General features: G+C 41.5%; 1 protein-coding gene across 5 annotated transcripts in view; it reads left to right on the forward strand.

The window, feature by feature from the left end:
* Nucleotides 1–3,596: 3,596 nt before the first annotated feature.
* The window catches only part of SEPSECS (Sep (O-phosphoserine) tRNA:Sec (selenocysteine) tRNA synthase), a 63,316-nt gene continuing 51,852 nt past the window's right edge, over nt 3,597–15,060 (forward strand). For 2 of the 5 annotated variants that reach the window (XR_012158702.2, XR_012158701.2), the window contains exons 1-4: nt 3,597–3,789; nt 10,230–10,384; nt 12,915–13,033; nt 13,123–13,281. Coding sequence is in view for 3 of the 5 variants with exons in the window: in XM_073342382.1 (XP_073198483.1) it covers nt 3,676–3,789; nt 10,230–10,384; nt 12,915–13,033; nt 13,123–13,281 (547 nt within the window). In the remaining 2 variants the exon portion in view is untranslated. The remainder of the gene's footprint in view (nt 3,790–10,229; nt 10,385–12,914; nt 13,034–13,122; nt 13,282–15,060) is intronic. The other 3 variants (XM_073342382.1, XM_073342381.2, XM_073342383.2) reach the window with 3 other exon arrangements.

Consider the following 15,060-nt stretch of genomic DNA (forward strand, 5'->3'; position numbering starts at 1 on the left):
TATTAGCTCATGTTTCTGGATTAACAATGGTCTTTTTAAAAATGCTGAAAGATCTGGATTATTTCATTTTTTTCATATCTTTTTCATCGATTTGAACATGAATCTAATCCTTTAGTGTATCTCACCTTGTAGATATTTACCTCTTACAGTGGTGTCTGAACCCTAGAACAAAGAAAATATAAAAAGAGGCTAAGTACAAATAGAAGTAAACCCCCATGGTAGCTCGCTCACATTCAGTGTGTTTTTAGCTTTAGGTGGGCACCCTCTTGTGATACTTTCAAATAAAGAACAAAATAAATAATGTCCCTTGTTGTATGAAAACAAGATTAATTCAGTGCATCATCACATTCCAGGTACAACACAAAATATTTTAATTTCTAAGGGAAAAATCTTTTAGAATGGCTCTTCTATGTTCAAACAGGCTGAATAACAATCTATTAACAGGTTTCAGAGTAGCAGTCGTGTTAGTCTGTATCCGCAAAAAGAAAAGGAGTACTTGTGGCACCTTAGAGACTAAATGCATCCGATGAAGTGAGCTGTAGCTCACGAAAGCTTATGCTCAAATAAATTTGTTAGTCTCTAAGATGCCACAAGTAATCTATTAACAGTAAAGTGTGAGCCAACAATTATTCAAATAAGTTTAACATTAACAACTTGTGAGGCTTGTTGATGATGTAATCAAATCGATTAAAGCTATGTTCAGTAGGGTCAGTGAGGTCACTATGTATGTTTCCCATGTTATTTAACCATCTAAACATAAAACTGAAGTGGAAGAACCAGATAAGACTCCAAAAGTAAGTTTTAAGGGGCCAGTTATATTTGCTCAAAACTAAACATCAGAAGTATGAACTCAGGGACCTATCCGACAAGCTTACTTTAAAAAAAGTCTCAGTCAGTCCTTTATTTCTTATGTATAAAAACAAATAACCAAACATTCTAAACTAGAAAAGATTTTGTGGAGACAGAATACATTGCTCCTAAAATTCCAGTTCTACTAATTCCTCTCTTTTAGTCCTTCCAACCTCAGCCTGACAGAATGAATTGTTCAGGCACTCCTCCTGCTTATAAAATGCAGGCAAGAAACAAAAACATCTCTAACGGAATTCCACATGTCAAATATTCAAAACAGTAAAGAACTGACAAGCAATCCACAGCTTGAAATATTTTCATACTAAATTGTTATTTCAAATAGTTAACCATTTTTTAAAAAAAGTATCTGCTTGAGTGTCAAACTGAAAAATGGCTACATCTGATTAATAAGCTTCACTGTGACTAAACTGACCAGTTATGGAAGTGATACTAAACACCTAAACAAAACTGGGCTGAATAAAAGTTACTCTAGCAGTTTCAACCTAATTTCTGCTTGCTTCTTCAACCTAAACATTGCTTCAATGCATTGTTTGTGTCTAGTTTTAGATTTAAATTTACTTTGCAGACAAGATATACCACATAATAATGAACCACTCAGGAGAATGTAAAAACGTGGTTGTTTAAATAAGGTGGTCTTTTAATACAGATGCCAGAGAAATTTATTAAAAAGCTAAAAGGAAGACCTATAAAAGAGTAAATACTTATAGGACATTAAATATATTGTATCAGTTATTTAATAAAACAAATACATTTCAATTCAATACTTGAAATACTTAAAAAATTATGTTTAATGCATTAAGAAGTCTTGTGTAGTCCAAATATAAAACTGTCTACAAGGCACCCACAGATGAAATCAGAGTGTAAAATCTATTTTGTTGCCGTCTGGTGTTTCATAATAAAAAATTTAAAGCAACACACAGAAGTATGCAAAACGCAATCTTTTGTGTATAAACTGTGGCCCCAATCCTGTTAATACTTACACACATGCCTAACTTCCAAGTATGTGAGCAATCCCACAAATTTCAACTCATAAGTAAAGATAAGCATATGTTGCTGTTGCTGGATCAAAGCCTTTGTACAAACTTTACACATCTAAAGTATTTCAGGTGGGCTCATAGAACTGTAGAGGTGCGTCTGTCTCTAGTTCTGGGTGTTTTTAGAGTGCATTAAGAGGAGGTTTCAATAAAATAATTTAATACTGTAAATTGCTTGGCAATGTCCTGAAATGGGAGTTCTGGGCCTGGTCTGCACTTAAAAGTTTTGCTGGCATAGTTATGTCTGGGGGCCGGGCAGGCGGGGAATCACAAACTATACCAGCAAAAACACTCTTTTGCCAGCATAAACTAAGAAGGTTTGCTGGTATAGCTGTTCCAGTATAACCCTTTCTAGCATAGGCAAAGCCTTAATGAATGTGGGATCTTCTAGCAGAGGTTTTGAGTGAAATCATGCTGTTTCAAGTGATTTAATTACTTAAATATAAGGCTCCTGTGTAAGAATTTGAGATAGCTAGGCAGCTTTCTCCATGAACGAAACCAGTTTAGTTTTCTGTTTAAAAAAAACAAAACAAAAACCAACTAAATATTTATTTTATTCTCCATTAAGTTTTTCTGTCTCAAGGACATAACTGACTTTGGAAATGCAGTAGAAAGGCACTAGCAGTTAATGTGGTGAAACGGGTACAAACTTCCACAGGGGTTCAATAACCCAATTATGACTTGTCTACGCACAAAAGTTGTACTGCATTAATTATACCAGTATAGCTAAAGCTGCAAAACACCCTTATTATAGATGTAATTATACCAATATAAAGATGCTTATAGTGGTTCAGTTTATTCCCATTCCCTTATGGGAACTACATTAGTATAAGGCACCTTGAATTGTGTCCACACTAAGGGTTGTACTAGTGTAACTATTTTAGTAAACAAGCACATCCCTAACCACAATAATTATAATGGTGGAAGAACTGCATACAGCAGCCTGACATGCATGCTTTTAACTTTAAGAAATCCTATTAACCACAAAGGGGGACTAATCATAAACTTTAAGTTAAGCACCTATGGGAGTGTGAGCAGCCTCAAGACCTAGGTTTATTTCTAGTCCCTGCAGGAATACAGTATCTTGCTTTTCCTCCTTTGTGTAGAAAAAGGGTTTTTCAAAGTTACCAAAACCTTTCACCTCTCTAACATGTTCAGGCCTGGGTAGGCTTTAACAAAACGGCAATTCCACAGTCAGCTCCAGGACAGCCCAGCACGCCCCTGCTATTCAGGCCTAAACTAAGCCCACGTCCTAAGGGCGCCGCCTGAGTTATTCGCAGGCTGGTCGGGCCGGCCTGTGAGGGCAGAACTGGACCTTTCCGAGCCCATCTTTACTGGACGTTGGTACATCCACGGGCCTGAGACCCGTGCGCTTGGTCAGTCTGGCTGAACTCAGGCCAGGGCACGGCGTGCGGAGCCCGCCTCACCTCCGCATGGAGACACCTGGCTGCAGTCGGCTCCACTCTGCGGGCTGCGGCCGTTGGTGGCTGCAGGCAGGCTGAGGAGGCAGCAGCGCCCCCGCGAGGCATAGGCGTAGAACACTCCGCGCGCCAGGAAAAAGGCGCCGCACCGCATCCCACCCCCAGGGGGCGCGGCGTGACGCGTTCTCCACGCGCATGCGGGCAGGCTTTTGATTACTGCCTCGGAGTTGAGCGTGTCACCTCACGTGGTGTCACGGCCCTTCGTTCTACGGGGTTGCGCCTGCGCTGAGGCGGCAGGAGCGTCTGGAATCTGAGTGTGTTTGTCAGTTTCTCCGCCCACTACTTCCGACATGAACGTTGAGAATTTCGGCGCTAGTGAGAGGCTGGTGAACGCGGCCTACGTGCGGCAGGGGGCGCAGGGCCGGCGCGCGCATGAGCTGTGCCTGCGGGTGTTGCTGGAGCAGGTAACGGTCGTTCCTACCCCGCTGCCCCAGGGGTTCTAAGGGCGCTCCGTCAGCGTGCGCCCAGCCCCCAGCTGTTGCGCAGCGCGCAGCCTCCCTCCCTCCGTCCCTCGTGCGCACTGATTAGAGCGGTGGCTCTGAGCCCCGCGTCCCTACCCTCAGCCTGAGGCACCTGGCCGGAGTTGGGAGGATCCCCAGTAAAGGCTCCCTGCCCCCTCCCCCTTCTGTGCGCCCTTTAGGGCAAGAGCGCGTGTGGCACTGCTGTGTCCTTCCCTGCTTATGGAGTAGCAGCCGTGTTAATCTGGATCCGCAAAAAGAAAAGGAGGACTTGCGGCGCCTTAGAGACTAACACATTTATTTGAGCATAAGCTTTTGTCAGCTACTGCTCACTTCATCGGATGTATCCGATGAAGTGAGCTGTAGCTCACAAAAGCTTATGCTCAAATAAATGTGTTAATCTCTAAGGCGCCACAAGTCCTCCTTTTCTTTTAGTCTGGTTATGATTTGTCTGCCCCCTAGCGCACAGGAGCCCAGCCTTTGGGTTGTGTTAAGGCTGTACAAACACAGAACAAGCTCCTGGCCCTTGCCCCAAAGAGCTTACAAGCCAAGTGTAACTCCAGAGGATGGGTGGATGCAGATGGACTGGGAAATAGGAGGAACCTTGTCATTGCACTTGGTGCCTTTCACCTCTTCCTTTGTGTAGGGCACACACTTTGAAAGCACATGGAGGGCCTCAGGGAAGATGCATTGATTTTTTTGGTTAGAAGGAACCATTATATTCATCTAGTCAGATCTTCTGCAGAGATGCATGCTGGAAGCATTGATATATCCCCCCAGAATAGCCATGCAGCACCTTGTCTGGCTCCAGCATTGTGGATCTTGGGCTTTGCTGGTATGGACTCCAAGCAAGTTAGAGGTTTCTGTCTTCCTGCTTCCTAGCAGAGTGCTTTGCTGGGGCCCACATATTACCAGGGGCTCATCTACACTACAAAGTTGATCTAGCTACATTGCTCAGGGTGTGAAAAATTCACTCCCCAGAGTTAAAGACACCTAGTTAAACCAACCTGAGTCCCAGTGTAGACACTGGTAGGTCGACCGAAGAATTCCTCTCAGAGAGGTAAATTAATTACAGCAGTCGAAGAAGCTTGTCCGTTTCTGTAGTAAGGCCTAGGCTATGCTGCACGGTTAGGTTGAGATGCCTTGTGTTGACCTAGCTGTGGAAGTATCTTCACTTAAATTTGGCTCCTGCTGATGTAAGTGCCTCTCTACGCTGACTTCGTTACACCACCTCTGTGAGCGGCATAGAGTCACATGTAATTAGGTCAATTTAGTGTTAGAGTAGACACTGCCTTGCATACATCAACTGTTACTGGCCTCCAGATGCTGTCCCAAAATGTCCTATACTGACAATATTATCAATAAACGTGCTTCTGGTGAGGACACGCACTACCAACACAAGAAGCACATGGGCACATGCACAAAAGATTTAATAACAGGTTGACGTAATTTTGTAGTGTAGATGTGACCTAAGTCTCTCCACTACAGTTTGCAGCTGTTCCACTTTAGCGTTTCTAGTGTAGATTTACTTCATTATTTTTGCAAACTCTACTGTGACCACTTGAAAAAAAGTATTAGATGCTTACAAGCAAGAGGTACAAAAGACAAATGAGGGGCAACAGGCAGGGTCTAGAGCCAGTGCCCTGTGAAAAGCATAGCCTCTATCTGCTGCTCAGACTTTTACTGGTTTGTTGTCCCTAGGTCCTACTTGAGGGCTCCTATTTCAGGTTAACTGCTTCTTAGAATGGGTCTGATAAATTTGAAATGCCCTACCCCCTAACTCTTGGAAGTGAGAAGGAGCTTTCTCTCCACCCTTTCAGAACGCTCACAGTGGCTGTAAGGGTTGGGTCTTCAAAACTCTACCCTTCTCCCACTTCTGAGCTTTCTTGCTGCCATTGAGAAGGGGGCCTGAGATAGACCTAAAAATGCAGTAGGAGTAATGTTTCTCAAGTCCCTTCTCATTACTCTATTGTGAATAACTCCTGTGACCTTCTTGCTGCTTATGGCTTTCACAAGCAGCAGCCTGACACTAACATGGTTTGTGATGGTTTCAGTGTTGCCCATAGGGTTCTGAGTGTCAATTGTGAAACTGACCAGAGTCCTTTAATTTAGTTCTTGTGCTGCTTGGTAAAGTTTTGAGCCTCACAGGTGTACTCTGTCTGGAGATTAAAGGGCTTGTTTACAGACCTGGGTTAAGAAATAAGGCATCCTTTTCTGGATGGAGTTAATCAGGGACTGACAATCCCTGAGGAAAGTAGCACTTTGTCAGTTTACATTTGGTAGACTGTAACCATAAAATCTCTGCTTTTAGCACTTAGGCCATGTCTATACTACGAAATTATGTCAACATAAGTTACAACGGTATAAAGCCACTGAAGTTATTACATTGCTTGTGTGCGCATGCTTGGCTCCTTGTGTCAGCAGTGTGTATTCTCATCAGGAGCTCTTGTATTGATATAGAGTGCAATGTACTATGGGTAAATATCCCACTGTGCAACTCGCCACCATCCAGTGCAGGATCTTTTGGGAAGTTCTTGCAATGCCTGATAGGACCAAAACAAGTCACGCAGGGGTGACTAGGAGCATGGGGTCAACTTCCCATAATGCATTGTTGTCCATTCCATAATTTCATCTGCATCCCATAATTTTCATGCCTTCTTTTCAAAATTCCACAAACCCATGTGTCCCTCCTCACTGTCCGCCATCTATGACAGAAGCATGGAGTCTGCACAGCTCTGTACTTTTGTCATGAGCATGGCAAGCACAGGGCATGTGATCCTGCAGTATTTACAGAGCTGTCAGAGGAGCCACAGGGAATGTGATGATTCCTTGGAGGCTAGATTGCTGTGGGACATAGTAAGAACCAATTCAGGATTGCGGGTGGCATTCATGGAGCAGTTGGAGATGGTGGAGTGTTGGTTCTGGGCCTGAGCAACAAGCATTGACTGGTAGGATCGCATCGTTATGGAGGTATGGCATGAAGAGCAGGGGCTGCAGAACTTTTAGATGCGCAAGGCCACGTTCCTGGATCTGTGTGCAGAGCTCTCTCTAGCCTTCCAGTGCAGGGACCCCAAAATGAGAGCTGCACTGACAGTTGAGAAGTGAATGACGATTGCACTGTGGAAATTTGCAATGCCGGATTGCTACCAGGTAGTCAGAAATGAATTTGGAGTTGGGAAATCCACCACGGGTTGTTGTCAAGCAAGTGTGCAGGGCTATTAATCATCTCTTGGTATGCATGACTGACTCTCGGTAATATGCAGAACATGATGGATGCTTTTGCAGCAGTGGGGCCACTGAACTGTGGTGAGGCAATAGATGGCATGCATATTCCTATTTTAGCACCAGACCACCTTGCCACAGTACATTGACAGAGGGCTACATCACTGGGGATGCTTTACTGACATCAGTGTGGGCTGGTCAGAGAAGGTGCATGACGCGCACATCTTTAAGAACACAGGATTGTTCAGAAAGGTGCAGGGACTTTCTTTCCCAACCAGCAATTACCATTGGGAATGTTGAAATGCCAATAGTGATCCTGGGTGACCCAGCCTATGCCTTGCTCCCATGGCTCATGAAGTTATTCACTGACCACCTCGACAGCATCAAGAAGCGCTTCAACTACAGGATCAGCAGGTGCAGAATGACAGTTGAATGTGCCTTTGGTTGTTTGAAGGGTCACTGGCATTGTTTACTTATAAGTTTGGGCCTTAGGGAGAGAAATAGCTGAATGCCTGCTGTGTCCTGTATAATAGCTGTAAAAGAAAGTGGGGAAAGTTTCCACCGGGGTGGAGGGCGGGACTGAAGCGGCTATCTGCTGAAATAGAACAGCTAGCTACAAGGGCTATAAGAATTGCTCAACATGGAGCTATATGGCTCAGGGAGACTTTGAAAGAACATTTTAATAGTGAGTCAGAGTAGTATGTTTTGCTGTAGTGTTCTCTTCCTGGCCTTGCTCTTTTGCAGCCCCAAATGAATCTTGCAGTGATTGCTGTGTGTGTAGCAGTATAAGTAGGGCCCTACCAAATTATGTCCACAAAAAACGTGTCATGGACCATTAAATCTGGTCTTCTGTGTGCTTTTACCCTGCATTATACAGATTTCACAGGGAAGACCAACTTTTCTAAAATTGGGGGCCCTTCCCAAAAGGGACTTGCAGTGGATCACAAGGTTATCTTAGGAGGGGGTTGTGGTATTGCCCCCCTTACTTCTGAACTGCTTTCAGACCTAGGCAGCTGTTGGCCAGGCACCCAGCTCTGAAGGTAGTGCCCTGCCAGCAGCAGCGCAGAAGTAAGTAAGTGTGTGTTGTGATTCATTACCCTTGATTTTTATTTTTGTTCTATAATATTCTGAAATTAGTAATTAGAAGTGAGTCTCCCGGTTATTAATGTGGAATATTGCGGTGCCTCCCTTATTCTCTTCTTGTGTGTTCAGACCTAATTTTCTGACCATTTAAATGGACACTATCATTTGTCTACATTTTTTCCTGTTGTTGTGACAAATAACTAAGATTATTGAAGGAGACTAGCAGAAGATAGTCTCTTTTTTTAGTGTTTAAAAACATACAGAAAGAAGAAGAGAACAGGTGTTGCATAGCTATTTGTTGCTGTGTAGTAATGCTTTGTGTTTTCAGAGTGCTTTTCATCTAAGCTAGGGGTTCTCAAACTGTGAGTCGCAACCCCAAAGTGGGTCGTGACCCCTTTGCCAGGGCTGATGTTAGACTTACTGGGGCCCATGGCCGAAGCCTAAGCCCCACCACCTAAAGCCAGAGCCCTTGGTCTTCAGCCTTGGCTGGTGTGTGGGGCTCCCGGGGTCATGTAGCAATTTTTGTTGACAGAAAGGGGTTGCGGTGCAACCTGATCTAAGCACGTTACAAAAAGTGAGTATACTACACAAAGGAATGCAAAGAACAGTTGGCCGCAGTCTTTGTTTGGTCAGTCTCACTGTTTCCCCTGCATAAGTAGTCAGTTTCTCTTGCTTTAGTGGTTTTTTTTTTTTTTTTTTATAAAACAGTAACAAAGAAGAGGAAAAAATAAGTAGGAAAATGTGTAATACCTGAAATTACTTTTAACTTTCTTTGATTATTAGTATTCTTTCTTCTGTTATCCTAATTGTCTTTTACTTTATCTTCTCCATGTCTCTTGATCAGTGTTATACTCCTAATGGACTAAAGCTGCATGTAGTATATCAAATATCCTGTATATCCTTCATAAGGTGAATCTCAGAATCATAGAAGATTAGAGTTGGAAGAGACCTCAGGAGGTCATCTAGTCCAAACCTCTGCTCAAAGCAGAACCAACCCCAACTAAATCATCCCAGCCAGGGCTTTGTCAAGCTGGGCCTTAAAAACCTCTAAGGATGGAGATTTCAGCACCTCCCTAGATAATCCATTCCAGTGGTTCACCCTCCTAGTGAAATAGTTTTTCCTAACATCCAACCTAAACCTCCACCACTGCAACTTGAGACAATTGCTTCTTGTTCTGTCATCTGACACAACCGGGAACAACCTAGCTCCATCCTCTTTGGAACCCCCCTTCAGGTAATTGAAGGCTGCTGTCAAATCCCACCTCACTCTTCATTTCTGCAGATTAAATAAAACCAGTTCCCTCAGCCTCTCTTCATAAATCATGTGCCCCAGCCCCCTAATCATTTTTGTTGCCCTCCACTGGACTCTCAGCAATTTGTCCACATCCTTTATGTAGTGGGGGCCCCAAACTGGATGCAGTACTCCAGATGTGGCCTCATCAGTGCTGAATAGAGGGGAATAATCACTTCCCTCAATCTGCTGGCAGTGCTCCTACTAATGCAGCCCAATATGCCGTTAGCCTTCTTGGCAACAAGGGAACACTGTTGACTTATATCCAGCTTCTCATCCACTGTAATCCCCAGGTCATTTTCTGCAGAACTGCTTAGCCAGTCGGTCCCCAGCCTGTAGGAGTGCATGGGATTTTTCTGTCTTGAGTGCAGGACTCTTCACTTGTCCTTGTTAAACCTCATCAGATTTCTTTTAGATCAGTCCTCTAATTTGTCTAGGTCACTCTGGACCCAAGCAAGAAACTTCCTAAATGCTCTTTGCTGCTTCTGTTTATGCATCCTAGAATGCTGTACTTGGAGACAAATACATCTTAAATTTATTCTTTCTGGGAACATTAATATCAAATTGCATCGAGTATAGGAGCAATTTATTATGTAGCTTTTATTACTGAATGTTCCAGTTTCATGTACTAGGAAGGGGAGACTAGAAGATTTCTTTAATGCTTTAAATCTGCTCAGTGCACTAAAGAAGATACCAAAATTAGCAAAACAATCTACTTACAGAAATCTTATCAATTTTAATTATCCACATCTAGGAAGTATTTTTATTATAGTTATAATTCCTTCTGAAGGGCAAGTGTCCTGAAAATGGATGGGATGAAAGTACCATCGAACTCTTCCTCCATGAACTTGCCATTATGGATAGCAACAATTTTCTGAGCAACTGTGGTGTGGGTGAGAGGGAAGGAAGAGTGGCATCAGGATTAGTTGCCCGTCGGCATTACAGGTAAGTCTGACAAGTAATTTTAATGCTACTGTTTTATTATGTTTGTTTTGCTTATTTTAATATCTTGTTATCAGAGTTTGAAAGCATTTGAAAAACAACATTTCATTACAGACAATTACATCAGTTTCAGATATCATATTTTCCATTAGCAAATCATGAAAAGTTTTGTAACAAGATTTTTTTGTTAAAATCTCTCACTGTGTTCTCACAACTTTGCTCTTAAGGAAATTGTGTGTGTTAGAGATGCAAAATTTTGAATTGGACACCTGACAAAGCAAGAAGGAAAAGAAGAGACTTCTCTGGTTAAAAAATAACTTGTGTTACTTGTCCTTTAAAGTTCCGTTTATAGAGCACTGCATTAACCCATCTGTATATTATTCAAAACTTCTTCTTTCTTCTAAATATTATCCCTATTGGAAAAGATCCCTTGCATCCAAATATTGATTGTTGTAATTATTAACTCATGACAGAGATTAATTGACATTACCATAAACCAGTCCATTAAAATTGATTCAGAGGAGGTAGAGCTATGAGACAGGGAGGGCTTCTAATAGCTTGAAGTCCTGAGTCTTCTGAGATTTGATGGGTGCTTTGGATATTGAATTTTAGAGACTCTGTAGATATTGCTTTATCTAGATCTGCTGTTTTGGGTTGCTGTCCTATGCCAATTATCTGCATTCTATTGTTATGTCATCTGTAATGTCAGCAGAGTGAAATTTACTGAAATCCCCATCTCTGACATGTTGGCACAAGGACATATCGGAGACCAGTATTCTAGTAAATTCAACTTTCACAAGTTAAGCTCAGTTTAGCCCATCCAGTTTTATAATGGGAGACCTCCAGAGAAAACCAGGGAACTGAATTCCTTTTGCAATTGCAACTAAATATGGTATTTTCCTTCACTTCTTGTTCTAAATTGCAGTTCTTTAAATTTAATGCGTGGTCATAGGGATCTAGCAGTTTTTGAAGGCCCCTGCAATTCTTCTTGAGGAAGAATTGTTCTAGTGGAGGACAGACCTGGAGGCATCACCTCTGTCTTCTTTCTCCCATTCCATCTACTTAATTCTGTAGTCAGTCTCTGGCTTGATTGAGCTATGGGATCAGGGGCATCTTCGGAGCATCTCTCTCTTTCCAAAAGTGCTGCTACCTAGCTTTTCTAAAGGAATGTGGTAGACTAGGAGTTGAACATATTGCAGGTGACAGAGCTGAGGATGTTCCTTAACTTTTGCTGGGCTGGGACAGTTCTGTCGCCTTATGTACCACTTATACCTACTAGCTTCAGTAGTGGGAGAGAGAAGGAATTCTTCTAAGAGTTGTCCTCCATTACATCCCCACTCCATTCTCCTGCAAATTAGGTAAGTAAAAGAGTGGGGGGAAGCGTCAGGCAGCGGTTTGAGAGCACACTCTCCTTCTCAGCCATATTAAAATCAAAATGAATGGGCAGAGTGAGCCCAGCGTCTAGAGACCCAGGAAAGAGAGATAGGGAACATGTAGACTGAGAAAAGGGGGACCAGGGGAACAAAGCATTTTTGTAATTGTAAAGTAAGGATTATGTGCAAATTTTTCAATTATCAAACCAATTAACTATTGCTGTAGTTACACTGAAAGTGGGAGAAAAAAAAACTTCGATATAAAACCACCCTCCTAAAAGTTCTGCGTTCCTTCTAGTCCATCAACTCTTCAGTGAATGGATGTATATGGCTGGAGTCCTCGCTGTCCCCAAGACAAAAATGGAATTCAGGTTGTCAGTAGTTGTATACTGTTGCTGAGCTTTCTTAGGCAGCTGCTGCATTTCACCAGTGGGTGAAGTTATTTCTGTAAGTGTGTAGTTCATAAAAAGTTATATGATCCTTCAAGCCTGAAAGGTGCTAAATAATATTCCACATTTATAAATGGAATTTGAGTGGTATCAGAAAGATGCAAGAATGTGAAGAAAGATGGGACTGCACAGAATGAGAAGGAGGAGGTAGTAGAATGCCGGGTGGGTATAGACAAAATGTGGAGGGAAACACAGCGTATATTAACGTAAATGTTTTAAAATTTATTTTTAACAGAGCATATGTAAACCACTTCATTGCTCTGTTGTTGTGAAACGTTTATCAGGCACAGCATCTGTAAAATCCCATGGGTGTACTTTGCATTGTATAATACTGCTTTTTATTCTTCAAAAAACATGGCTGCAGTGTGTGCGCAAAGTGTGCTAGCATTTGTAGCATGATCTGGGGGACACAGATTTCACAGCCCTTTCTTCCGGTAAATCTACCTGGTGCATAAAGTAATCACTATTATAGGCCTTCTCAGTTACTCTGTTTAACAGGATGTTGTTTTTGATGGCTTTACTGTACAGAAGTGAGTGAAATAATGAATTACCATACCTTATAATAGTAACATGAAATTGACTGATTTTGGTGTTGCATTGGATAAGACATTTTATCAATGTTTATCAAATCAAATGCTCTTCAGAAAACAGGAAATATTGCTTTAGGGCTTGAAAAATTCTTAATATAAGTTTTCAACCTCTTTTGTTCAGGCTAATCCATGGAATTGGGAGGTCAGGAGATATTTCTGCTGTCCAGCCTAAAGCTGCAGGTTCTAGCCTTTTGAACAAACTTACTAATTCAATAGTTCTGGACATTATAAAGCTGGCTGGTAGGTATGAAACAAATGTTTCTCTTATGTGGGTGATATGGCAGTTAGCAAATATTCTATGCTACTACCTCGTTTGTTTTTATATACAGGTGTCCGGACAGTGACCAATTGCTTTGTGGTTCCTATGGCAACTGGCATGAGTCTAACTCTGTGTTTCTTAACACTGCGGCACAAGAGACCAAAGGCAAAGTATATTATTTGGCCACGCATAGATCAGAAATCTTGCTTTAAATCTATGATCACTGCAGGTAAGAGGAAGAAGGTGGGATTGACCATGCAATGTGGCATTCTAACTACACATGTTTAAAACTATCCTGTTGATAGTGGTACTGGATTCATAAACTTGGTGTCTGGAAACAATAAAATAGACGACTAGAAATCCAAATAGAATATGGAGATATGTAAGAGTAGAGATAAAGATATCATCACTCTGCATAAAAAGAAAGTGAGGAATGTGTCTAGAATGTCGTGCCCAACTTCAGGCACCATATTACAAGAGACCAAAGAACTGGAAATAGTTCAGCAGAGGACAACAGTTGAGTATTTAACTAGGCAGCCATAGCATTCTCTGAACATAGGTAATTATCACTCTGCATAAAAAGAAAGTGAGGAATGTGTCTAGAATGTCGTGCCCAACTTCAGGCACCATATTACAAGAGACCAAAGAACTGGAAATAGTTCAGCAGAGGACAACAGTTGAGTATTTAACTAGGCAGCCATAGCATTCTCTGAACATAGGTAATTATATGAAATGTGGTTTATTTAAGATATTTGTAATACCTGCTTATATACAGAGGAGAGGTTAAGAAAAATAGATTTATATTAGGAAAAAAGAGTAAGAGGAGACATGACTGAATTGTTCAAAACTTTTATTTAAATAAGATGGATGCCACCAAATTAAAGAATGAATAAGTGTCTCAAAAAAAAAAATGGCAAGTATTGGATGTTTAGGGATTGGTAATGTTTAGGGATGCAGAGTCTCTTACCCCTACCTCACCAGTCTGAAACCAGCCTAGGTCAACAGTGACTAAGTCATTGCAGTATGATGGTTTCAGGTTGTCTAGTCCAAGTTCTTGTGGACAGGGGCTCACTCACAATTTCATTCCTCCATGACAGAGCTGAGGCATATTGTTAATCCAAGGAGGGAAGACCCACAATGATGCTGCCATGCTAGATTGGAAATCGAAGAATTTAGTTTGGTCAACTCAATCCTATTGCACTGGGAACAGGAGCAGGCTTGATGGGAGTTCAGTACAAACTTCTTTGCATAGATGGAAATTAGTGTGTGAAATGGACTGCTAAAACTGGCAACTTGGGATGTATGAAATTTAAATTTATAAATAAAAAAAGGGTACAAATACTACTGAAAGAGGTGACCAGATATAGATGGATCACATGACTTCCTTCCATAATAGGAAATTACTTTTTAATCCTTATTTTGCTTGGGGATGATAGTTTAAATTACTTTCATTTTTCTGTTTGCATGCCATTCAGTTAAAACTGATGGTGGAAAACAAAACAGAACACTGGGGCCTTTTTCTTTACGTTTTAGTTGGTACACAAAGTATGGAGGCTAAAAGTAGTGAAACTTCTAGACTTGCTAGATCCACTGTGGAGGAAAATATATGGTTCTACAAAATCACACCATATTTTAAGTATCAAACTAATTATTTTCAAAGAAGTGTTTTGAATTTTAATAGAGCCTTAAGTTTGCAGGCCTGTTCATATAGTTAACATGCATAATTGATCTTTTCAGTAACTCCATAGGTTTTAAATTATGCCATTTTGTCATGTACTGAAAAAACTTACATGTGGCACTATGGACTTGTGCAATTGGATAGTTCCTCAAGCAGTGGCCTAACTGAAAAATGAATATATGTGCACAAAAGCAGTTTAACCATTTATGACTTAGTGCATTTGAAAAAAAAATTTAAACACATCTGTCTCTTGGGTATGATCTTCAGTGAGGAATATCCACATATAAAGTTTGCAGTTCAACTGTTTTATTGAGTCTTTGTATCTAAAGA

Source organism: Lepidochelys kempii, chromosome 4 (assembly GCF_965140285.1).
Source record: "Lepidochelys kempii isolate rLepKem1 chromosome 4, rLepKem1.hap1, whole genome shotgun sequence".
Taxonomy (NCBI): Eukaryota; Metazoa; Chordata; order Testudines; family Cheloniidae; genus Lepidochelys; species Lepidochelys kempii.